Consider the following 24146-nt stretch of genomic DNA (forward strand, 5'->3'; position numbering starts at 1 on the left):
AAACCATACATTTTCATATATTATTGTGTTTGCTAAACAATTATTCCTATAAGAACAAAAAGCTTAATGGTTACTTTAGCATTTTTGTACCTGGGCTGACAGTTATGGAAAGCCAATGTTGGTTTTAAAAAATGCAGTCGTTTTACATCACTATGCTTTAAACACAATAGTTTGGAGACTGCCACAGCTTTTAACAATCAAAAGCTCTCAAAGTGCTGTTGCTCACACCTGGTCCACTGTGCTCTGGTGAGAATGGTGTCACTGCTGCACTGACCCATACCCCTGCCCAGAGCCATGAGCCCCAGGCACAGCGACCCCAGAACCACACAGAGACCCCAGGTCTGACCCAGTGCCACCCCTGCCATGGCAGGGCCACCTCCCACTGTCCCAGTGTCCAGCCTGGCCTTGGGCACTGCCAGGGATGCAGGGACAGCCCCAGCTGCTCTGGGCACCCTGTGCCAGGGCCTGCCCACCCTGCCAGGGAACAGCTGCTAATTCCCTAAATCCCACCCATCCCTGCCCTCTGGCAGTTGAAGCCATTTCAACTTGCACTGCCACTCCAGGTGCTTCTCCAGCTCTTCTGGAGCCTCTTTACATACCAATACCATCAAAGGAGCACAGTATTTACATATCTTTCAACTGCTGGCTGAAAAGATGGTAAAAATATTATTTTTCTTAAGTGAGGAAAGTAGCTCTTCACTGGCCAGGTGAAAGGATTCTGCCCAAATTTTGGAAAGAACTCTGCTTATGTATCTTAAGGAGTTAAAGCAGTATATGTCCACCTGTTAAGAGAAATTATTTGAAAAAAAAAAAAGAAACACGTTACAATATGGATCCTGATTTCAGTAATATCACTCTGTTTTAAGTATACCAAGCAGGCAGAAGAAGACAAACATTATTTGTAGCATACCACATTGTGGGCTTTATTCACAATTCAGCAAATGTGGAAAAGGCAGCACAGAGGCCCAGGCTGCAGTGCTGCCTGGTGTGGAACATCGTGGACAGCCACAATGCCAGCGAACCTCACAGACACCTGGGTGGGAAGGGATCTTTGGAGGTGTTTGAGTATTTCACTGGACCCCTCCCACGAAGCTTTAAACAAACAATGGGTTACAATTCAGAACAGGACATCAAAAACAGCCTCACGCTGACAGAAGGCTGGGCTAGATGGGATATTGGGAATTAGGAATTAGGGTGGGCAGGCCCTGGCACAGGGTGCCCAGAGCAGCTGGGGCTGCCCCTGCATCCCTGGCAGTGCCCAAGGCCAGGCTGGATGGGCTGGGAGCACCTGGGACAGTGGGAGGTGTTCCCTGCCATGGCAGGGAGAGGAGCAGGATGGGCTTTAGGATCCCTTCTGATCCAAAGCAGTCTGTGATTCTGTGATCCTATGAAAAATTAAAACCTCCCCAGGCCTGTGCCAAATGATGTGGCCGTCCCAGGTCATCCTGCAGAACACCTGGAGGTGCCATTTCCCAGGGTTTGGCAGTACCGGGGCTCTGGCAGGGCTGTGGGGTTGCAGGAGGGTGAAACATGGAGCAAATACTCCCATTTTTAAACAGTGCCCCATGGCCACGCTGCTCTGGCCCTGCGTGTTGACGCTCCCCGTGTGAACTGAAGTGCTCCTGCTGCAGTGACACGCCCAGCCTCACCCTGCAGCCAGGTGCAGCCAGGTGAGCACAGCCCTGCATCTGGAGGACACAACTCAGCAACTGAGGCCAAGCACATGTGAGTGTTCTGCTGAGCAAAAACCTCCCTGCTGCTCTCAGTGAGCACTCACTGCACACTGCTCCAATTATTAATTAAATGCCTGGCCAATTTGAACATTGGGTTTTATTGTTATAAGTACTTTTTTCTTTCTTTAGCGCTAGCTGCCTGTGTGGGTTTTGTTTGTTCGTCTGGTTTTTTGCCCCTCAGGGTTTAAAAAACATTAACCTACCAACATCATCACAGGTCTCAACCACCCGAGATGTGTCAATCTCCGTCCCACCCCGGCAGCGTTGAGAACCAAGTCCTGGAAAATATCTGAGTTTGAGACAAGGTATACTATATAGTAACATTTATTTTAAAATTCTTTAGGGGTAACTTCCACTGATATATTGTAATATATTCTTTGAAACTAATGTAACATTATTAGAGATAAGTATTCACTATAAAAATGCCCCGCTTAACGTCCAAATACTTGATTCTTCAACTTAGTAACTATACTAAAGGTTATTCTTGCACATAATTTCTTTTTTAAAGGAAACAGAAGTTAGCCAGAATTACTGCAAAAGCATTGAAATGCTCTCAAGTTTAAAATTCAGATGATGAAAGGTCACATATTCCAGAAAACTAAAAATTCCCTTAAAAAGACAAGCAATTAATTTCCAGTCTTCAATACATTTGCAAGCATCGAAATACTGCATAAATTAAATTCTGTATCTCCCCTAATTTCATTCGCATTTAACGTGTGTTAAAATTGGTTTCTTCCCAAAATCAGGATATTAATACTGAAAACACCAGCGCAGTGCTCGGTGACACCTTAATGATGGAACAGAACAGAACTTTGAGTAACCTCAAACTGAAGCAACTGCTAGCAAAATTTTCAAGTTAGTAAAGAAAAGAACTCTTTTTTCTTCCTTTTTGATTTTTCAAATTAAAGGAAATCTGCCATAGTGGAGATGGGAAACTAATCATAAATAAGACTTTTAGCTAGAATCTGTGCTCAATTATAATAATACACCAGAAAATATTTTTCTAGGATTTTGGAGGACAGTTTTGTACTGTGTCTGTTTTGACCTCACAGTTACGCCAGGGCTAAAAGAACATCATTTTAGCACTATTATTTCTTCCTGTAAAGAGCAGCAAAATACTTTTACCGCTCAAAGCCAATGAATTGATTCGGTTTAAGGGGATCTCTGCAATATAGAAATAGGAAGAACTTCACTCAATTCACTAATTTAATAGTCTGAGCTATCATTAGACCCAAAAGAAACTGTTGTGTTTTGTAATTATAACTGTTGTGTTTTGTAATTATACATTATTACTTGTACTGACCCACCTCAAGCAGGGCAGCCAGGATTCCAGAAATAACAGCCAAAATGAAAGAAAATGGACACACACTAAAAGCTCCTTCATACACTACGTTTTCCTCTTGCAGCAGTAGCAGAAGCCAAGAGGAGGCTTCAGACCCACGGGACAAGGAGCACCTGAAGATAACTGCTCCTCAGGTGAGGTGCAGCACACCGCGAGCAGCTCCGCGTCAGCGCACACCTGGCGGGAGCACAGCACCACGCTGGGGCACAGAGCAGGTGACACTGCCAGCAGCGCATCCCACCCGGGGCTCTGGCTGCCTGGGCCTCATCAGAGCCCACCTCAGAGGAGGAATTAACTGCCAGAAATAAGGCTCAGCCTTTGTAATTTCTGTCACTAAAGTGAGTTTCTCATACTAACTTCATGTGAAAACATACTTGCTATTAAAAGCTTTTCAAACTTTTCCTATTGTTCTCCTGATTAAAAAAAAACAATAGAACCAGGTATTTAGCAGTGTGTGTTAGGGATCTCGGCTAGAATTAAGGAAGCCCTGTCATTAAATAAGCAAATTTCCCTTTCCTAGCCATCGGAGGAGCCGCCACAGTTTCCGCGGGGCGAGCTGAGCGCCAGGGGCCGCACACGGCCGGGAGCGCCGCTGGCTCTGCCTGAGCCCGGAGCGGCTCTGGGGTACCCGGAGCGGCTCTGGGGTCCCCGGGGCGGCTCTGGGATCCCCGGGGCGGCTCTGGGATCCCCGGAGCGGCTCTGGGGTACCCGGAGCGGCTCTGGGGTCCCCGGAGCCGCTCTGGGATCCCCGGAACGGCTCTGCCGTCCCCGGAACGGCTCTGGGATCCCCGGAGCGGCTCTGGGATCCCCGGAACGGCTCTGCCGTCCCCGGAACGGCTCTGGGATCCCCGGAGCCGCTCTGGGATCCCCGGAACGGCTCTGCCGTTCCCGGAGCTGCTCTGGGATCCCCGGAACGGCTCTGGAATTGCCGGAACGGCTCTGGGATCCGCTCTGAGATACCCGGAGCGGCTCTGCCGTCCCCGGAGCGGCTCTGGGATCCCCGGAACGGCTCTGGAATTGCCGGAACGGCTCTGGGATCCGCTCTGAGATACCCGGAGCGGCTCTGGGGTCCCCGGAGCGGCTCTGGGGTACCCGGAGCGGCTCTGCCGTCCCCGGAGCGGCTCTGCCTGAGCCCGGAGCGGCTCCGGGGTCCCCGGAGCTGCTCTGGGATCCCCGGAACGGCTCTGCCGTCCCCGGAGCGGCTCTGGGGTCCCCGGAGCGGCTCTGGGGTCCCCGACCGACTCTGGGATCCCCGGAGCGGCTCTGCCGTCCCTGGAGCGGCTCTGGGGTCCCCGACCGACTCTGGGATCCCCGGAGCGGCTCTGCCGTCCCTGGAGCGGCTCTGGGATCCCCGGAACGGCTCTGGGATCCCCGGAGCGGCTCTGCCGTCCCTGGAGCGGCTCTGGGATCCCCGGAACGGCTCTGGGATCCCCGGAACGGCTCTGGGATCCCCGGAACGGCTCTGGGATCCCCGGAACGGCTCTGGGATCCCCGGAGCGGCTCTGGGATCCCCGGAACGGCTCTGGGATCCCCGGAGCGGCTCTGCCGTCCCCGGAACGGCTCTGGGATACCCGGAGCGGCTCTGCCTGAGCCCGGAGCGGCTCTGGGGTCCCCGGAGCGGCTCTGGGATCCCCGACCGACTCTGGGATCCCCGGAGCGGCTCTGCCGTCCCCGCCGCCCCTCCTGCCGGCTGCCCGCACCGCTCCCGGCCGGAGCAGAGCCGGCCGGGCTGGGCAGGAGCCTGCTGAGCCCCGGCTCCAGGCTGAGCCTGCTCCCTGTGCTCCGCAGCCCCTGCAGCATCCCTGCCTCCCTCCCTGCTCCACAGACAGACACAGGCAAACCCTCCGCATCCCCCTCGCTCACACACACACAAATGCACCAAGTGCATCTCGGTAAAAAATGTGAGCAAAAATAACACACTTCTGTCAGAGTTTATGTGACTCTACTGCCTCGTGGCCAGTGCATTTCCTCTTTCCAAAGGCTGGAGTGCCCCGCAGCCTCGGCAGGAGTCTCTGCTGCGCCGGGGATGCCCTGTGCTCTGGGATGGTAGTTCTCGAGGTGATGCCATGCTCTGGGTTGCCTGCACCCGAGCTGTCAACGTCACCTGCCCTGCAGGGGTTCTGTACACTGCAGGGTCATCTTTGGTTAGGAAAGAGAGGGCCCAGACAAACACCCTGCCTTCCTAAGACGGAGCTGGATTTCTGCTTTTCCATACGTGTAAGAATGTGAGATCCTTGCCATGTCCCAGACCTCTTGTGTTCAAAACCTGAGGCTGAGCTGGAATGGCTTTTGTCAGGAAACTCACCAGTTTAGCTTCACAAAGGTGTGAAATTTAGATGTCTTCATATTTACACACTTTTGTCCTTAGGCATGACACTTAAGCAACCCACATATGCAATAAGCCCTAAACATCACAGACCCTCAAATTTGCTGACACTGAACATCCTCGAGCAACATGATTCAGGAGATGCTCTTTAATCAGCCATGGAAAATAACTCATGCCTGCAAAATGGCATTTAATAGCTGTTTTCTTTCTTCTGCCTTCTTTGGTGTGTTTTTCAGATTTTTTTGGTTCTGGTTTGGTTTTTTCTTTCTTTTTTTTTTTCTTAATTGTGGTAACCAATGTACATTTTAAGGCTACTGCACAGCTGGCTGCTTTCTAGTCTTCACCATAGTTTTCAAAAAGCATGAATAATTTAAAAATATGACATTGCCAGTATTCCAATTAAATAATAACCTGACAGTATCTTTCAAACTATCACATGTGCCACCAAAGGTATTACCTGCATAATTCCAAAGATGAGCTCCCCATTATTTGAAACTATGTCAGGGGATTACTTTGGGGACAGAGCAAAGAGGCCAAGGAGTGTAATTTGAACTCTCAAAGGCAGAATTATAGACCTTTTGGCAAGGTGGGGAGAGGGCATTTAATGCACTTCGGGTGATACTGTAACTCACTGGTAGAATCGGAAAGAGGTGAATAAATTTTTAATCAGAAAAAGTAGAGAGAAAAAGAAGAGCACACTAGAGAAACCCCAGCAACGTTTTTGCTCCTTCAGGGTCAGAAATAAGGATTGGGACAGGGCAGCAGGACTGCCTCTGTCTCTGTGGTTACACACAGAGCCCCAGCACAACTCCTGCCGCTCCTTTCCTTCCCCGGGGCTGGGGATTCCTGCTCAAGCCTGAGGATGAAATGGGGCAGCATCCAAGGGAAGAGAGCACTCATCCTGAGACCACACTTCAGCAATAAAAGACATTTCCTAGCACAGATCCTGTGACTGCACTAAAGAGGCTGAAAAGTTTAACTTCTCCTATAAGATATGTAACATACCAGTAATTTTTCAGTTTCCAAAGCAACTTGTGCTAAAGTCTATGTGAATTGTTATCAATATTACTTGTTGCCAAAACTCCCAAACAAAAGGAAAGTGAGACCTTCTTATTAAAGGAAAAAAAACATAATTACTGTGCTTTTCCCAACTTGTAGTGAAACAAGGATTTTTCCCATTTTTCTGTTTCCTTCCAACTTAGCATTTTTAAAGTAATCATCATGTACTTTAAGGAATCTCTCTCAAAAAAAAAAAAAAAAACCCAAAAAAACCCACCCAAATAAAAAAACCTAAACAAAAACCAAACAAAAAAACTCCAAAACCAAAACAAACAAAAAAACCCCCAAAAAACCAAAAAAATCAAAACACCAAACAAAAAAACCTCCCAACACAAGAAAACAAAAAGACCAAACAGGAGTGGGAGAGTCAAACCAAGGAAAAAGCAACAAATGTAATTTTAAACATTTAGCATTTGTGCAATTAGAGATACTATATGCAAAAGAGCAAAGATTTTGCTGTAAATAAATATACAGGAATTAATTTTGTTAAATAAAATTTGAGTGTACAGAGATCAAAGGCACACAGGTAGCATAATTGTTTCTGGAAAGACACAATGAAGTATTATTTTGAAGATCTATGTTAACACTACGATTTGTGTAAATATTAAAGATACTGCTCTATTTATTAGGTATTAACTATTGACATTGGTCAATAATTAGAACCTATAATTTTTAGTGTGGGGCTGGGTGAAAGCAGCCTGATACTGAACTCTTGATGTCATTTTGATTTTCTTACTTTTTGTTTTTTCTTTTCCTGGATAAGAATTGTCTGATGACACTGGTTTTTCATTTGTTTTGTACAGAATTGTGCCTCATGTAGCATTTTGTTAACAAATTTTGAAATTACAAGAACAAAGTCAAATATTAGAAAACAAACTGAAAAGAACTCGCTGGCTGTCTAAATCCTCCATTCAGGCTGGAAGAGCATTTTTTAATACTTTGCTGTGTCCTTGAATGAACTGACATTTAACAGTAGTTTTCAAGTTTTCCTTGTGGATGGTAAGTATAACATTAAAAAATAAAATGACCAGCTGGATATATTAAACCTCACCTGCCCATCCCACCTGCCCAGTTGTTCCCTTTTCAGGCTTATATTCTCAGAGCAACTACAGGAGAGAAGAGCAACACCTGAATGAACTGTTCTTGCCTCTGAACACTTTCTGAAGCTCTGACCAGGACTTTGGGGCATGTATTCCATTTATATCTGGTTTTTTTTAGTGAATCTCTTCCCTATAAATCAAAACCTGGAGTGGCAATGGAAGAACACTGACTGAGAAATGGTCTCAGTCTTACTGATGGAAAAGAGATCAGGTATTTGCCAAACTAAAAAGAAATAAAGTCTCAGTGAAGTTACCCCTTATAAATTTTCAGCCTTTCCTACAACACTAAAATAAAGTAGGACCAGAAAAATTTTCTTTTGTGAAGAATTCAGCTCCTAAAGAGCCTTCTTTCTCCTTCAAATTCCTGCAGATTTCAAGCTTCACAAAGCCACTCAGGATTAGTCAAGCTTTCAAATTTAAAATTCCATGTGCTCCTTGTAATTATTTAAGTTCACTGGGAAATTATTTTCAAATGTGCATTTCCATAAAAGGGAAAAGCAGTTTTCAGCTTTTCTCCTTTGGAGATTGCACGTGTGCACCGCAAAAAAAAAAAAAAAAAAAAAAATTACATCACTGACATACGTCACAAACATGTCATTTGTGTTAAAAAACATAAAATCACATCACTGACCCCTCAAAAACACGGCATTTGCATTTTCAAGGATATTTTGGTGCTGTTTGGCACAGTAAGCATTTTCCTCAGCAGCAGCCGGGCTGGCTTTGAGCAGCAGCGCGGCGTGGGGAAGGTGCCCAGGCAGGGAGACGGGGCAGGGCGGTTTGCGGGGTCCCTGCTGAGCCCAGCATTGGCCACGGCTCCCTGCTGCCTCCAGAGCCCGGCAGGGACTGATGGCCTGCAGCAGCAGCCCTGGAGGCCCACTCACCACATCCGCAGAGAGAAACCACGGCTCAACACAAAGGACCGTGACCTCCAGCCACCGCTAAATCACTCCATTTTTAGGGAAATGACAACAAGAACGGCCCTGTTTCACCTGCACTAAGCTGCTCCTCAAAACAAAAAAAAACTATTACAAAAATCACACGTGAGTGACCAATGCTCAGCTTCAAGGCTTCATTTTTAACAAAAGAGTGTGTTTTAAACACTTGGGCTTGCTCTCTGAAAATCTCAGTCACACAAGCACATCCCAACGTGAGACACAGAGACACACACAGCACCAACGCCAGCTGAATTGTCCCTCTGCTCCAACTGCTGACACAGATTTCTTAGAGGGATCTCTCCTCTGCTCTTTTTACTCCAAAAAAAGTTATAGTACCTAAAAATCCGGTGAGGACATCCCCTCAGCACACAGCCATTCAGCCTGAAGTACAAAGGCTGCCAGCTTTGCCTGTGTCCTGGGAGCCAGCCGGGGCACAGCTCAGCTCTGTGCCGGGCTGTCACTGGCTGAGGGCTCTGACACAGACCCCAGGGCTGGGCACGCTGCTGCCCCTCTCACGGGCAGGCTACAGGACACCACTGACACTGTTCCAAGCTGGGCCCTGTCCCCCTTCAGGCTGCTCTGCCAGACATGCCGCGGCAGCGCACACTGCAGCGCACACAATGTGCCTGTGCTCACACAGTGTCTGCATCCCACACACCCTGGGCAGCCAGCCCCCCATCCCCTGGCTGCAGGGGGAGCGAGGGAGGGTTCCCCAGGCCCGGCAGGTAAAGCTCCAAAAGCACAAGCCCCCGTTGCAGAGGTGTCTTACCTTGGGAAGGGCAGTGCAGCAGGAGGCAGGGCCGCCACGCTGCCCCCACTCCAGCAGGGTACGGCCAGCTCTGGTGCTTCACCATGCACAGAGAGTTTCAAAAAGAGACCGAAAAGAGCATCTGGCAGCTTCCCCCATGCTCCCCCCTCACGGCCTGGCTGCTGAGGTTTTAAAGGAGTTGATGGAGGAAGATTTGTCCTGAGGATGCCTGGCTGTTCCTGGTGCCTTGGGGGCTCGGAGCAAGGACAGGCACACCACAACCACCCACGCAGCACAGTGCAGGACAGCAAAGTGCACTGAAATCTGCCCACTTAGGGCAAAGAGGTGCTTTTGTGACTGTCACTGCAACCTGCTGTCTCCAATGGGCCTGCTCGGGCTCTCTGAGGGCATTCTCCTCATCCCCACTCCAAAAGTGCGAACAAAGGAACACCAATCGCCACACACACCTGAGGCTGTGCCAAGGCAGCAAAGGAACACGCAGAACTCACACCAAACTGAGGGCAGAGTGCACCAAACCAGTGCCAAACCACACCAGACTGGTGACAGAAACACCTCTGCAGCTGGTTCTGTGCACGTGGCTCTCAGCAGTGCATGGGAGACATGTTACCCTTGGCAAACCACAGACACCAACAAAAGTCCAGGACTGGACAGAGAGCTTCTGTTTTCTTTTTTCCTCGCTGCTAACATCATTGTCTGACAGGACATATTCTGGATAGCTGGGAATGTCACATATTATGTGAAATCAGAGACATCAGCAAAAGCTTTAGAAGGAAAGCAGTCAAACACCACCACCAGGGAGAGGAGAGGCTGAGCCTGGCAGGTGGGAAACATGGCCACTGCTCAAGATTGCCAGGTAAAAAGAAACCGCTCAAACCCAAATCCCACGATTACAAAACCTGTCATGCTGGTGGGGAATTGTGCAGGGAGTGCTGTGGGCCCTGAGCAGAGGAGCTGGAGTGTGCACCCACGCTCACCACGTGTCCCCTACAGTCACCATCCTGCCCTGGCAAAGGCCCTCGGGGCAGGGCTGTTCCGCGTGGGATACAGTCACAACACAGCACTCACCAAGATGAGCTCTGGAAATACCAGTTATACACATTACAGACTATAAGGACCACCACTGCCATCAGCCCAGGCCTTGCTAGCCTGTGCCACAGGAATGTGTGTACCTGACCGTGCACGAGCGCTGCAGCAGCCTGAGGAGCCACTTCTGCATTTCCCCCAGTTTTAGAGTGACAGCAGTGACCACACATCACTGCAGAGGTGTTGCAGGGTGCAGGGTCAGATCTCTGTCCCCTTACACCTGGCTGCTCACCCCAAACTTCACTTTTTCCCTATGTCCTCTGTATCCAGTATAGTCTCTACTGCACTTTTTAATTGTTTAAACGCCTAGAGCTTCTCCTTCAAAAGGATTAAATCAGTTTCCCATCAGCATTCAAAAATTCAGTTGCAGTGTGGCAGTTTGTTATCACCCGTAAGAAACCCAAAGAAACAGGGACAAGGAAGAAATATCAAACAGATAACAGAAGGGTGGGAAATCCCTTTATAACTAGCACCAAAACAGAGGAAAAAAAAAGTGGGAAAAGTGAAAAAAAAGTCACACAGAATATATGACCATGTAAGCATGGGCACTCTTGCAGAAAACCTAGTCAGCAATCCCAAGCCAGAGGAAATGTAAATGAGAGCCAGGTCCACAGCAGTGACGGAGTCTGAACAGATACAAGGGGCTGCTCAGGTTGCAGGATGTGCTTAGCCTCGATCTCTTTGGATTTGCAAAGGAACTTTATTAGTTTTATTAATTTTTTTTGTTAAATAATCAAGAGATTCGAGTGTATCCACCTAACACGGCGAAGAAGATTAAGATTTTTTCTTTAATCAAAATATCCATATGCATGTGCTGTATCTTTGGAGGGGTAGGTGGATTCCCACTGCTGACTCCCTCCCGCTCCGGGGTGCGTTCTGCTGCAGGAACTCATGCACAAACCACTCCCACCACATTTCCATGACGGCAGGGTTCCAGCAAACACAAGTGAGAAGCAAACCCCCCAAAGCACAGGAAAACCCCCCAGATCACGGGGCTCATCAGGGAGAAGCAGCCACAGAGGGGTTCAGCAGCACGGGAAGGGGCTCTGCTGCCTGTGACCCAGCTGTGCCTCCCTCCAAGGGGACCCAGCCCAGCCCTGGCTCTGTGGGCAGGGGCAGAGACAGCAGGAGCTCTGTGCTGGCCTGGGACAGCGTGGCCTGGCCCTGCTCTGTGTCAGCCCACGGTGGCAGTGCCCATGCACGCAGCCACACCAGCACAGCACCCAGCACAGCCTGCTGCTAAAACCATGGATTTTAGAGACACACACCTCTCCTGCGTGCCTCTCCATCAGCTGGCCTGAGAGGCTCCTGGAGCTCCAGGCAGTGACAGGGGGCTGAGGCCACCCCTGGAGCAGGGACAAGGGTGCAGCCAGCGCGTGTGGCCTCCAGAGCAGCAGCCAGACACAGCCCAGAGCCACCGCAAAGCCACCAGGGCACAAATCCCTGCTCTGGGCTCTGGTGACACTGCAGCTGGCACACGCATCACACCACGGAGCCCTGCTGCCTTTAGGAAACACAGCGCACACCTCTACATATCAGTGGTAACACAGCTAGCTATTAACAACAAAAATATTTTGACTGTGGAAGAAATTTCCACCTGGAAATCTTTTTACTTCTGAAAGCAACTTTGTTTGAGATTGAACCCAGTGATTCCACAACTTGGGTACCCAACAAGCAAAGGGAAGTGCGAGTCTAGACAGAGCACTTATCTGGCCTAGAAAAATGAAAAATTTTTGGTCATTTTTGGTATGACTACCAAATGGTAGGAAAAATGGTAGGAAAAAAGTAGGTAGGAAAAAATATGGCAGGAAAAAAATAAGTTGTTGCTACAAATCACAAGACTCCAGAACAAAAACATACTGTAGAATGCAAAGGTCACATTCAAAAGCAGCTGTCAGGGAAAAGAAGCAAAGCACAACTCATTGTATTTTGTTGTAAGCTTACACCTTTTCACCATTTAGAAACAAACTGAGGGATTTGAATAACAGAACACAGAGAAAAGAAATACGAATGTGCTCAGATTTTTTCGTAGTTTCTGAAGTGCCCCACAGTTAAGATAAATTTAAGATCAATGTCTAGAGGAAGCCATTTCAAACACTGATAGTTCACAAAAGGCATTTCCTTTTTGACAGAGATAAAAATTAAGTCAAATTTATTGGAGACTGCTATTTCCATTCTGACTCCATAAGCTGCAGTTACTGCCACTAAACAGAAGACTCCTTCCTATATTGTTTCCTAGGGAAGAGGCAAAAATTAAATGCTTTCAAATTAATTTTCCTTTCCATTTTAGGCATATTGTTATGTTTTCATTCACTACATGTTCAAACACGCTTCTTTTTTTCTCCCTTTCATTTTACATGTGTTCTTTGGAGTCAGAAGCAGCCACACAGCTACACAAACTTGCCAAGCCCAGAGTGCAATCATACTCACACCCAGTCTCTGAGAAAGGGGCCAGGCAGGCACAGGACATAACAGAGAGAAGATAAACTGCTTTTTGTACCCCTTAGTGGCCGGACATCAATGCTGCAGCTCTGAAAGCTGTCTTTCCCAAAAAAAAAAAAAAAAGAAAAAAGAAAAAAAAAAAAAAAAAAAAAGAGAGAGATTAGGATTGCAGCCATTCATGGAAGAAGAAATATGTTAAAATGAAGGTTTTAATGAAGAAATGGATGAAAGACTTCCAACTACAGGAGATTAACGTTCTTATCATATAAACTCTTACTGCAAAGCAGAGAGAAGGGTGGGAGGGGAGAACACTCCTCTAAAGACATGGAAACTCTGATACTGGAAATGAATTCTCTGCAATAGTGCACAGCACAGTTTGTAATGGTTCCTTTTGCACCCTTTATTATGGACTCCTAGACTTTAAATAAAATAATTAGATTATACCACAGACCTAGATTTGCTGATTTAGCAATTTTTAAACACCCTGGAAGAAGGTAGGACCCTGTAAGCACAGCAGCCAGCAGCATCATCAGGCAGTTTCTGACAGTCACACGAAGAAAACCACCCACAGGTGGGGACACACAGGTACCTGATTCTGCCTTTTGGCAGGGAAAACAGGAATTTTACAGAAATGCAGGCAAAAATAGGCTGCGGCTTAGTGTGGTATTAGACAAGCAAAACCAAAACCTGACAGGCACCTAAAACCATGGGGAAGGAAGCAGGGAAGAGGGGAGGGAAGACTCCCATCTGCGCATGGAACACTCATGGGCCAGGCACAAACCCATAGATGACAGGTGAGGAGCAGCAGGTAAGCCTTGATCTGCCACCAGTACCCAGGGCTCATGCCCCACAGCCAAGCTTCATCTCCTTCCTTCACCACTGATGCTGGGCACTGGAGCTGGGGAGCTGCAGAGGGGACAGACTCTCTGAGCACTAGAGGCACCAGGACAGCATTGCTTGTTTACAGGGAATATTGAAATAAGAAGGTCCTTAGACAAGAGCAGGTTGGGTGAGTGAGCAGAATAAGGAGATGCGCTCCATTCCTTCCCTTCAGGAGCTGCTCTGACGCAGTGGAAGCTCAGCAGCTCTGCTCAGGGACTCGGATGTCAAGACAGACTCATCCAATGAGTGACACAACTGGCTACTCTCACCGCCAGAGGACTGCTCACATTCCAGTTCCCTTTTCCACAGGAAGCAAACTGGACTCTGAACACCACAGCACTGTCACAGGAGGTCAGTCCAACGGCCACTCACAGACAGCTCCAGGGAGAAGGCAAAGCCTCCTGAGCTCTTACACACTAGGGTCATACCTACTGATACACCACAGGCCCCAAAGTTGTAATTTATATACAGTGTTGTCACCAAAACACCTCTCTCATTCGCTAGAAACTCTGAAAACAGAACTCTGCATGTCCCAAAATATTTTAAATGAATGAGCAGAGAATATTTCTGAGAGGGCAATTTGCCAATACACATATTTTTAAAATACATTTCTTTGAACTGAAAATTTTTATACTCATGTTTCAGCAGACTCATTTATAGAATTGCAAAATCCCAGAATGGTTTTGGCTCCTTGAAGATCACCTTGCTCCAAATCCCTGCTATGGGCAAGGACACTTTCTGTTAGTTACAGTTACAAGTTACATATTATTGTCCATAGGATGAGAGACACAAGCCCAGTAAACAAATAACAGTTATTGTACACTAGGAACATTTATGGCTTCTCTTCCATACAACTATTTTGATGCTGTTTTGGTTTTTCATTGCACACATAAACCTACAACACAATTTATCCTAAGTCTATGTCTTTGCATGCGGATCACAGTGTGTGTTAGAAAAGGAGCAGCTAAACCAAACTTTTGTGCACCAGAGCCACTTGAATTCCATCCGCCAGAATCTGGAAGAGTTTGGAGAAGGTTCTGGCCCACTGTTGAGAACAGAACCAGAGCAGGAGAAGAGTAGGTGTATTTATGACCTCGTATGACTGCCTTTGACTGCCCATTAAAACTGTTCATGTTCTCTACACTCTACAAAACAATTGTAGTTCTGACCAGTGTGACCCATTCACACAGTGCAGGGAAATTCCAGCCCTGCTATCTGCTCTGTGTGTGGCTCGCTTATTGCCAGCATTCACTATGAACCAGAAGCATGACAATGTTTGTCACAAAAACATGGCATAACTTAGCAAAAACTGCCCCCTGGTACCAAACAACCATTTGATTTTTAACAGCCCCCTCAGCCAGCACTGGCACACCTGAAAGGCAATTCTTAGAAACTTTCAAAAGATTTGTAAGGAGAAAAAAGCTACATGAATTCCAAACATGGTGTGCTTATTAGGGCCTCTGATGCAGTGACAGAGTGCTTCATGTAGAAGTCTGTGCAGCCACAAACTGTGCTAAGCTATGCAAAAACACACACAACTCCAGCAGAAGGGTATCAAACATTTATGGCCCTGAAATACGTGTTTCATCAAAGAAGGCAAAGCCTATTCCTCACTCTTTCCTCCCAAATAGTGCAGCAGCAGACCAGCAGCACTGCTTATAGACACTCTGACAAAAGACCCCACTGAAGTCAGCCTGCAGATCGGGGTCACAGAATGCTCCATGCCATGCAAAACCTCCTCACTCACATGCGCACCAAATAAAGTTTGGCAAACATAGTTTTTTAACGTCTTTCAAAGAACAGTCTATTTCACTTCATTTATAAACTTCTTTATTTCTTTCTCCAGCCTTTGTCTGGGTCATGATTTCCCTCAACCTGGCAGGGGGGATGCTGTTCCCAGTAATGGCCTTTGTGCAGTGAGCAAGAGGAAATCGTGGCTGATCACCCAGCACAGTTTGCAGCTGCTGGTGACAGTGAATGTTACACACCATGGCTATTACAGACACCTGCTCAAACTCTGTGGCACTGACCACCACTTTCATGGCCTTCTTTGCTGTAATGGGGAGGAACGTTTATCAAAACACCACAGTGTCAGACTTCAGGGGCTGGGGAGAAACCTCTCTGGGTTCAGGGCAGAATCCACATGAGAAGAGTCAGACAACTTCAGATGAACAGCCCAAACTGTAAAGAGTGCTGAGGGGGCAGTCACCTGCTGAATTCAGGCAGGGGAAATGCTCAGGTCATCCCTCTGCCCCTTGCCTCCTTCCTGTTACAGCTCACCCCTGTCCTGAGCTGAAAGGTCTCTGCTCTGGCACACAGTAACTTCTTATACACCCTCAGAAACACAAAATACATGGCAAGGTTGAAAAGCTCACAGTATAAACCACTCTGATATTACTTCTAAATTTCTACCAGGAAAAATGCTGTTTTTCCTTCTGCATGCCATGCTGCTGAAATAAAGGTATTGAAATGGAACAAATAATGACCATTTCATTTACCACAGCTTTGCCATGAACTCATTTGCTTTCTGTTCATCTTTCAATCCTGGCATCAGTGTCACTGCAGACAAACTGCTGTCCCCACACAAGAACCAACAAGCCAATAAAAAGCACTGACCTTTCCTGGGAGGAGTGGCACAGCCCTCGAGGTTCAGCATGATGTCTCCATCCGTGTCATCAGCACCAGCTCCCAGGAGCATCCAGCTCTCGATGTCCTCGCCGTCAGACATCAGGCTCCCCTCCTCCTCCGAGCTGTTGTCTATCACCAGCACGTCCTGGGGGCCTTCAGGTCCAGCAGAAAGGACTGGGGCAGGCCTCCCACCAGGGCTGCTTCTCTTCCTTGGTGTGCCCACACCAGGTTCAGGGAGGCACGGGGCGCTACATCCAGCAGCTTTGGTGTGATTTGGCGTGGAGGACACCGGGTGGGTGTGTGTTTTACCCGGAACTGAGGAGGAGCATCTTGACCTCTTTGCCTTGCTTTTGTAGATGCTCTCTTCCTCTGGGGTGTCAGACAGGACAATGACCTCGGGCTCATCTGAAAGCTGAGTGCCACCATCAGTGAGCTCAGTGAGGTTCTCATCTTCACCCTGTTTCTCAGCTAGACCTGAACTTTCACCCATGACTTCTCCAGCATCAGCTTCCTCATCCATTTCCAGTGTGCTGACTTCTCCAAGATCCTGGGAATAGTGGATCTGGCTATAGAGATGAAACTCCACCTCACTATCAACACTCTCCTCACTGGATGACTCCTCGAGATAAAGTTCATCTTCGTACACTTCATTGCTCTCAGGATCATCATACCCAGTAAATATTCTGGAAAGTGAAGAGTCTGAGTCTACAAAAAATCAAATGGTTAAATCAGAATGGTCATATGTCCAAAATAAGCCTTCAAGTGATACCTTTGGTCTTGAAATTGCTCAGGTGAGACGTAGAGGTCTGCACACAGACCATCAAACTGAGCAGATTTAACAGCCACCTGTGCTCCAATGCGGAACAGCAAAAGCTACTTAAGGATGCATTTGCATCAACCATAACTACTACTTCAGCCCAACTGCTTTGGCCTCTGAAAGGGGCAATTACTGAGGTCTCCCCTCCCACACCAGGGAGGTCATCAGGCCGCTCACGGACCACACCCAGAGTGCTGGGAACTGCTCGGGCTCTCCAGACTGGAGTGAGTGCAAGGAGGAGCCATAAAACCATTAAGGGATTGGAACACGTGTCCTAGAAGGTCAAGCTGGGGCTGCTACTGCACAGGGAAGGGAAGCTCAGAAGGATTTATCAGGCTCACAAACACCAGGGGCACCGGGAATAAACAAGACAGAACCACCACAGTACTGCCCAGCAAGAACTTGAAAGGGAATGGCCACAAAATAACAAATTACAGGGAATTTCACTTAAATGTAACTCTGTTGCCCAGAAAGGCTCCGGAGCCTTCATTCTTGAGGACCTTCAAACCCCAGCTAGGCACAGCCCTGAGCAAACGGCTCCAGGTCACTCTGCTTTAAATCAGGGCTGAATCTGCCAGAGGCTCCTTCCCACCTCAGCTGTCCTGTGATGCCAGCCCAAGGGCGAGTGTGCTCACAGCTCACAGCCTGCTCCCTTGCAAGACTGGTAATACAGGGGCGTTCTAAAGCCACCCTGCCTCCCTGAGAGAGTACCTCACTCTGAGGTCATGATCACACCAAGCACGGAGTACAGGACATGGGACATGTCCTTTAAAAGTCTGCCTGTATTCCTACATTAGTTACTCCCATGGAATTCATACAGCTTTTTCTAGACATGAGAACTGCCAGATGAAGTTCAGCTTTCTGGCTGGTGAAGAAGAGTTGCATGGTACTGTTTAAATCCACTTAGTTGCACACTCAGATTTGTGAGCTTTGTACAGATGTAACTTGTGTGATGATGGTATTTAAAGAACCCAAAGGTTCCCATTAAGAAGGCTCTCTACTCTTACTCAGGTTCCTAAGTAAACACAACAACTAATATGCTAAATATATGAAAGAACAAGGGGGTAACTAGAGACAACAAACCTACTTTACACCACTACCTAGCTTTAGATGCTGTAGAAAGGAAGAAGTACAATGGCACCTGAATGGCTGTAGTTAGAAAAACATCTAACAGACCAAATGAAGGCCCCAAACTTCAACATTTTTGTCAACTTCACACAGGGTCCCTGTTTCAAACAGGTTGGAGCCTATTCCTATTCACACAGCAAGACCAGAGCTCCAATCAAGTACATGCCCAATATTAACGTGTGCTTATGAGGTGTGAGAAGAGGCCTTCAGCAATGTAGGAAAGTAACAAATCCTCCTGAAGAGGCTGTGTTTTTAGTGAGCTCCAAAACAGAATCCAAGTACTCCTTCCTCCCCTTCTGTCCCCAGTGGATAAAGTCACACACAGTGAGCAGTGACCACTGCTAAAAACTTGCAGCTGCACAGCCCTGGTGTCTCCCAGGCGTCCAGAGAGCTGACTCATGGGCACTTCCCAGCACAAACAGGCAGCCAGCACTGCACTCACTTTGATCCATCCTGCTCAGCAGGTCAAAGCACAGCTGCTCCTGCTCTCAGCTCCACACGTGACTGGGCCAACGAAGGGCTCTTCCTCTTGCTCAGCATGTACACCTGGGAAACAAGAAACACCCAACATCAGCACCACCACACAACCTGCTGCCCGCCATCCTCACGCTCAGGCCACAGCCATGCCCTTCCTCTTCAGGAAAGACAAACAGCCATCCCACAGCAAAGCAGACACACGCAGCCTCAAGGACAGGGGAGAGAAGCTCAGCAAAGTCCTGCTGTTTTCCAGATTGGCAAGCTGAAGCAGTTTCTCACTGAGTTCATACAGGTAACTCAGAGAAGGACCTGACTGCAACTTCACCTTTCCTTCTGCCAGTGAAAAGTTTACACTATGGGCAAACATTCCTTTCCACTGAACCACAGCAGGGTTTTGGCTGGAAAGGACCCCAGGGTCCCTGTTCTCTCAGCTGTGCTCACCTCCAAGTGCCACACCTATCTTCACAGAATCACAGAATGATGAGGTTGGAAGAGACCTCCAAGATCATCAAGTCTAATCTGTGCCCTAACACCTCAACCAGAATATATCACCAAGTGCCATGTCCAGTCTTTTTTTAAACACATCCAGAGATGGTGATTCCACCACCTCCCTGGGAAGAACATTCCAGTACTTTATTTATTTCTTCCTAATATCCAACCTGTACCTTCCCTGCTGTAGCTTGAGACTGTGTCAGTGTGGCCCTGTGGAGGAGACCAACCCCACCTGTCTACAACCTCCCTTCAGGAAGGTGTAGAGAGCAATAAGGGCACCTCTGAGCCTCCTCTTCTCCAGGCTCAACAGCCCTAGCTCCTTCAAACGTTCCTCATAGGGCTTGTGTTCCAAGCATCTTGGTTCCAGGTGGACATTTTCATAAAGACACTCCTCACACCTGAGTGTGCCAAACACATAAAAAATATTGGCCCTGCAAAGACTACCTGATTTGACAGGCTGCAGGGAGCAACAGCACACTGACACATCCTACTTTGGAACTAGATTACCTTAATTAAAAAAAACAAACCCAAACTTCAAACCCCTGGCAACAGGAGAACCCCATCCCTCTACCAAGAGGAACTGCACTCCTACCTGAACCCAGGGCCCCACCTTCCTCAAAAGCACCTGACTGCCTCATGCAGTAAGGACCATCTTCAAGTTCAACTAAAGGGCTACCAATGTTAAAAGTAAAAAATCACAGACAGCTGAGCTCCTTCTAGCCATTAACAAAACTGCAAATGGCTGCAGTTGGCAACAACAGGGATCATTTTCAAACACTGCTTGCCAGCATTTTTCATCTGAGCCACAGAAACCTGACATCCCACATGTGATGCAGCACCAGGAGCGGCAGCAGCACCAGGCAGTCAAAGGGAGGTGCCACTGGCAACTCGAAGCAGGGAGGAAGAGCAAGGCCAACACACAAGAAATAACAAACAAGTTACTTAGAACACTCAGCCAAAATCCCAGAAGGGTTTGGGGTGCTCAGGGCTCATCCATCTGCAGAAGGCACTCTGCAGTAAGAAGCTCGGGGCAGTCCATCCTGTGCCATTCCTGCTCACCTGCCTCAACCCTCCCTGTCAACGCCTCCCTGCCCCTGCTGCCCTCCAGCACTCCTGCTGCTCCTGCTCTCCCGGCTTCCAACAGCTTCCAGAGCTCGCCGTGCTCAACCTCAAACACTGAGAATTCTTAAAAACTTCTAAAGGCAAACTCAAACACAGAGATTACTTCTTCCACTGCACACCCCATCAGCGAGTTCCAAAGATTTCCTTATTTATCATTCTCTGCTCAATCTCCACTGTCAAATCTAACCCTTTTGGATAACTGAGAACAGAGAAGCAGACATGCTCTCTACTGCCTTGGAAAGCAAAACACACCCCTGCTCTCAGGCTGTTACAGACTGCAACAACAAAAGGGGAAAGAAAAAACAGGAAAGAAAAAAAGGGATTTCCTTCCAAGGAAATCACCATGCTGCCCATCTAAACACAGGGTCAGACACCAAGAGAGTAGGAGCCAGCTTTATTTTAGTTCCATTTGTGGTACATAGACTGCCTGATGTTTCAGACTGCTCAGACACTGCAGGGGCATAGACAGTGTGAAACTGACAAAGAATATAAACCTTACACAGCATGTGAATGAAACCTTTCACTTCAGCTGCTTTTGCACCCTGCACTGCCTGGATTCCATGAGAAAATTATCACCATGGAGCTCATGACTGCAATGGAAATCACACCTGAGAAGGTATGAAAACGTCAAACCTAAATGTATTTATGAAAACCTACACAAAGATATATTTATTCACAGAGGCCACTGTCAGAGACTGTTTTTCTTCCCCCTCACCTGCTGCCCAGGTGAGGCTGCAGCTGCAGTCACCTGTGGCTGCCCCTCCTGCAGTGCAGAAGCCCCTGCAAAGGAACATGGAAAAGGGTCAGGAGGTGGGCTGGGAGCTGCCTCTCCCCCCATTTTCTGTGATCTAATAGCAATTTTTGGCTAAATACTGAGATGCAAACCCCATCCTTGTCCCATTTGCTGTTTGAGGAGACACAACTGCTCTGGAGTTTCTTTGAATGAGGTGCAAAGAGAGAAGCAAAGCTCTGGAGAAGAAGACAGCATTTTCTAGCAGCAGCTATACCTTCAAGAGACCACGGGAATATCTCTTCCACGCACGAACCCTGGAAAACAACAAAACATTTCAGGTTCACTTCAGGCCTTTCTGAAGACTTTTTTCTTCCCACAGGCACTTTGCTGATCATGTTTAAGAGTAACATGCTTTTCCTGGGGTCCTAGGGCTGCATGTGCCTGGTGAGTGGGAACAGCTGGGGACTGGGGATCCGGGGAAGGGGAGGAACATCCCCGGGAAAGGGGGGGACGCACACCCCAGCACCGGCGGCGGAGCGGGTCGGGCACACGCAGAGCCTGCTCCGGAACTCCAGGGCCGCCGGGACCGGGGCTGCTCCCGGAGGGGCCCGGGACACAGCGCAGCCGTAGGCTGGGCCAGGATCACGGACACTGGGGCCGAACGCGGGGCGATCCCGGTTGCGCTGCAGCCGCCACGGGCCGGGGGGAAACCGGGCCGGGGGGAATCGGGCCGGGTCCTCGGGGAGTGGGGCCCGCCGTGCGGGGAGGGGTGGCGGACGGGCTGGGAGGTGCCAGAACCGGGTGGGGCCGGGTGCCGGTAGTCACGGACGATACTCACTCACTGCCGATACCGGAGCCCAGTCGGTATCAGCACTGGGTACCGGGACGGGCGGGCGGACTGACTGACTGACTGAATGACCGACCGACCGACTGACTGACTGACTGACAGACAGGCTGACTGGCTGACCGGCCCACCCACTCCACCCCGGCGGTGGCAGCACTCACGGGCAGCGCTCCCCGGTGCCGCAGTTCCGTGCCGGCCGCGCCGGGACCCGCCGAGCAGGAAGTGGCGGCGGCCTGGCCCCGCCGTCCGGCCACGTGCTTCCGGCCCCGCCCCGCGCCAGGCCCCGCCCCAGCCGGACCCCGGCCCCGCCCCCAGGGGCCCGGCGGGAACGCGGCTTTGGGGAGAATTTAGCGAAAATCGGGTGCGCGGGGATGGGGCTTTCCAGAGCCCCGCGCCCTGCCCGCTGGCACAGTCCTGTGAGAGGATCGAGTCTCCGTGTGCGGAGCGGACAGAGCCCGCGCCGGCATCGCGGGAAGCGTGACCCCAGAGGAGACGGGCTGGGAAAAGGCCTTAAAGGTCATCCAGGCCCTCGCCATGAGGGGGGACAGGAACGGGGACAGGGATAGGGATGGGACAGGGGCAGGGACAGGAACAGGGACAGGGGCAGCTGCCACTAGAGCGGTGTCCTCCAAGCCCAGTGTTCAGCCTGGCCTTGTACATTTCCAGGGATCCAGGGGCAGCCCCAGCTGCTCTGGGCACCCTGTGCCACGGCCTGCCCACCCTCTCAGGGAGGAATTCCTTCCCAGTGTCCCCTCTAACCCTGTCGCTGTCAGCGAGAATCCCTTCCTCTTGTTCTGTCACTCCCACCCCTGTCCAAAGTCCCTCTCCAGGTCTCCTGGAGCCCCTGAGGACGTTGGAAGGGGCCCTAGAGTCTCCCCAGAGTCATCTTTTCTGCAGGGGACATCCCCAGCTCTCAGTCCATCTCTGGAGCAGAGCTGCTGCAGCCCTGAGAGCGACACAGGGCATGTGCCTGAGTGTGCAGGTACGTACACACACCTTACACACACCCTAAATGCTGCCGTCCGTGCTGCACCAGGCTGCCAGCCTGCCGGCTGTCCCCAGCAGTGCAGGTGTGCTGGGTGAGACACCTGGGTGCAGGTGTGCTGGGTGGCACCCAGCAGGGCCAGCCTCGCTGTCTCCCCAGTGACCTCGCAGGGTCCCAGTGTCCCCACATTCCCTCGGTGGTGCCAGCCCCACACTCCCTCCCCGGTGCCCTTGCTGACCAGCACGGCCTCACAGCTGGTGCAGGCTGCCCTCTCTGTGCTGCCCGTTTGTCAGGGACCCTGCCTCCCTGCGGGGGCTGCTCCTGCACACACACACACACACACACACAGATCCTCTGAGCGGGGAGCAGCTCCCTGGCAAGCTCTGGGACTGGCACACACAGGGCAGAGAGGAGCCCTCGCCCGTGTCAGCAGACATCTTGTGTAACACTGCCAATCGGAGCCGTGCAGGGCTGTGTGTGCTGTGCTTCTGCTTCTGGGAGCACAGCAGCTGGGCTGACCTGCAGCATGGGTCAGGCAGAGCCTCCCAGGGACAGGACAGGCACGGGGGGTGAGGGAGAAATGCAAGGAGTTGGGGGAGATTCCAGCTGTGTCTGCTGCGTTGGGGACAGTGCTGTGCTGTTACACAGAGCTGCCTCTCCATGCTGCCCACTGCACTGCGGCCAACAGGGCTGTCTGTCTGTCTGTGCAGACAGACATGGATGCGCTGCCACATCCCCTGAGCCCAGAGCTTTCATTTTCTGTCTCATTTTCTGTAGGGCTTTCAGACGGGGTTTCCTTAATGCAGGGCTAGTACGCTATTTTCAGCATTGCTGGCGTGTAATTATGACCTGTGATTTACCTCTGTGAATGCTAGCACGGGCAGGTAGGTGTGGGCTGCAAAACTGCCTCCTGAAAGGCACAATATTGTGTTTCTCTGATCCTCCAGGCTCTAGGTCTGGGAAGGAGTGAACAAATCCCACCCACAAGTAGAAAGGTTTTATCTTCTGGCACAGAGCGAGCGGAACCTGACATAGCTGTGACACCTGGCACTGGCCTCAGGTACAGATTTGCTCTGATCTTATCATGGCACCTTTCAAAACAAAAAAGCTTTTAATGCTTCTGGAGGTCATGAAGCCTACTCAAATGTATCAGGTAATTAATTGCTGTATAATATGTGCTGTTAAGATGATTAAAAGATGAGTTGGAACTGCAGAATGTTATGCAACTGTCAGGACCCTGATGATACCC

The 24146-nt window shown here is 49.5% G+C and overlaps 1 protein-coding gene across 2 annotated transcripts in view; it reads right to left on the reverse strand.

The window, feature by feature from the left end:
- The window catches only part of ZCCHC7 (zinc finger CCHC-type containing 7), a 98233-nt gene extending 76110 nt beyond the window's left edge, over nucleotides 1-22123 (reverse strand). Inside the window, exons 1-5 of one of the 2 annotated variants that reach the window (XM_036403865.1) lie at nucleotides 22074-22123; nucleotides 21343-21382; nucleotides 20993-21115; nucleotides 18687-18790; nucleotides 16288-17004 (exon numbers count right to left, since the gene is read on the reverse strand). In XM_036403865.1, coding sequence (XP_036259758.1) covers nucleotides 16288-17004; nucleotides 18687-18696 — 727 coding nt within the window. In that variant the 5' untranslated portion in view covers nucleotides 18697-18790; nucleotides 20993-21115; nucleotides 21343-21382; nucleotides 22074-22123. The remainder of the gene's footprint in view (nucleotides 1-16287; nucleotides 17005-18686; nucleotides 18791-20992; nucleotides 21116-21342; nucleotides 21383-22073) is intronic. The other variant, XM_036403864.2, reaches the window with a different exon arrangement.
- Between the last annotated feature and the right edge of the window lie 2023 nt (nucleotides 22124-24146).

Source organism: Molothrus ater, chromosome Z (assembly GCF_012460135.2).
Source record: "Molothrus ater isolate BHLD 08-10-18 breed brown headed cowbird chromosome Z, BPBGC_Mater_1.1, whole genome shotgun sequence".
Classification (NCBI taxonomy): domain Eukaryota; kingdom Metazoa; phylum Chordata; class Aves; order Passeriformes; family Icteridae; genus Molothrus; species Molothrus ater.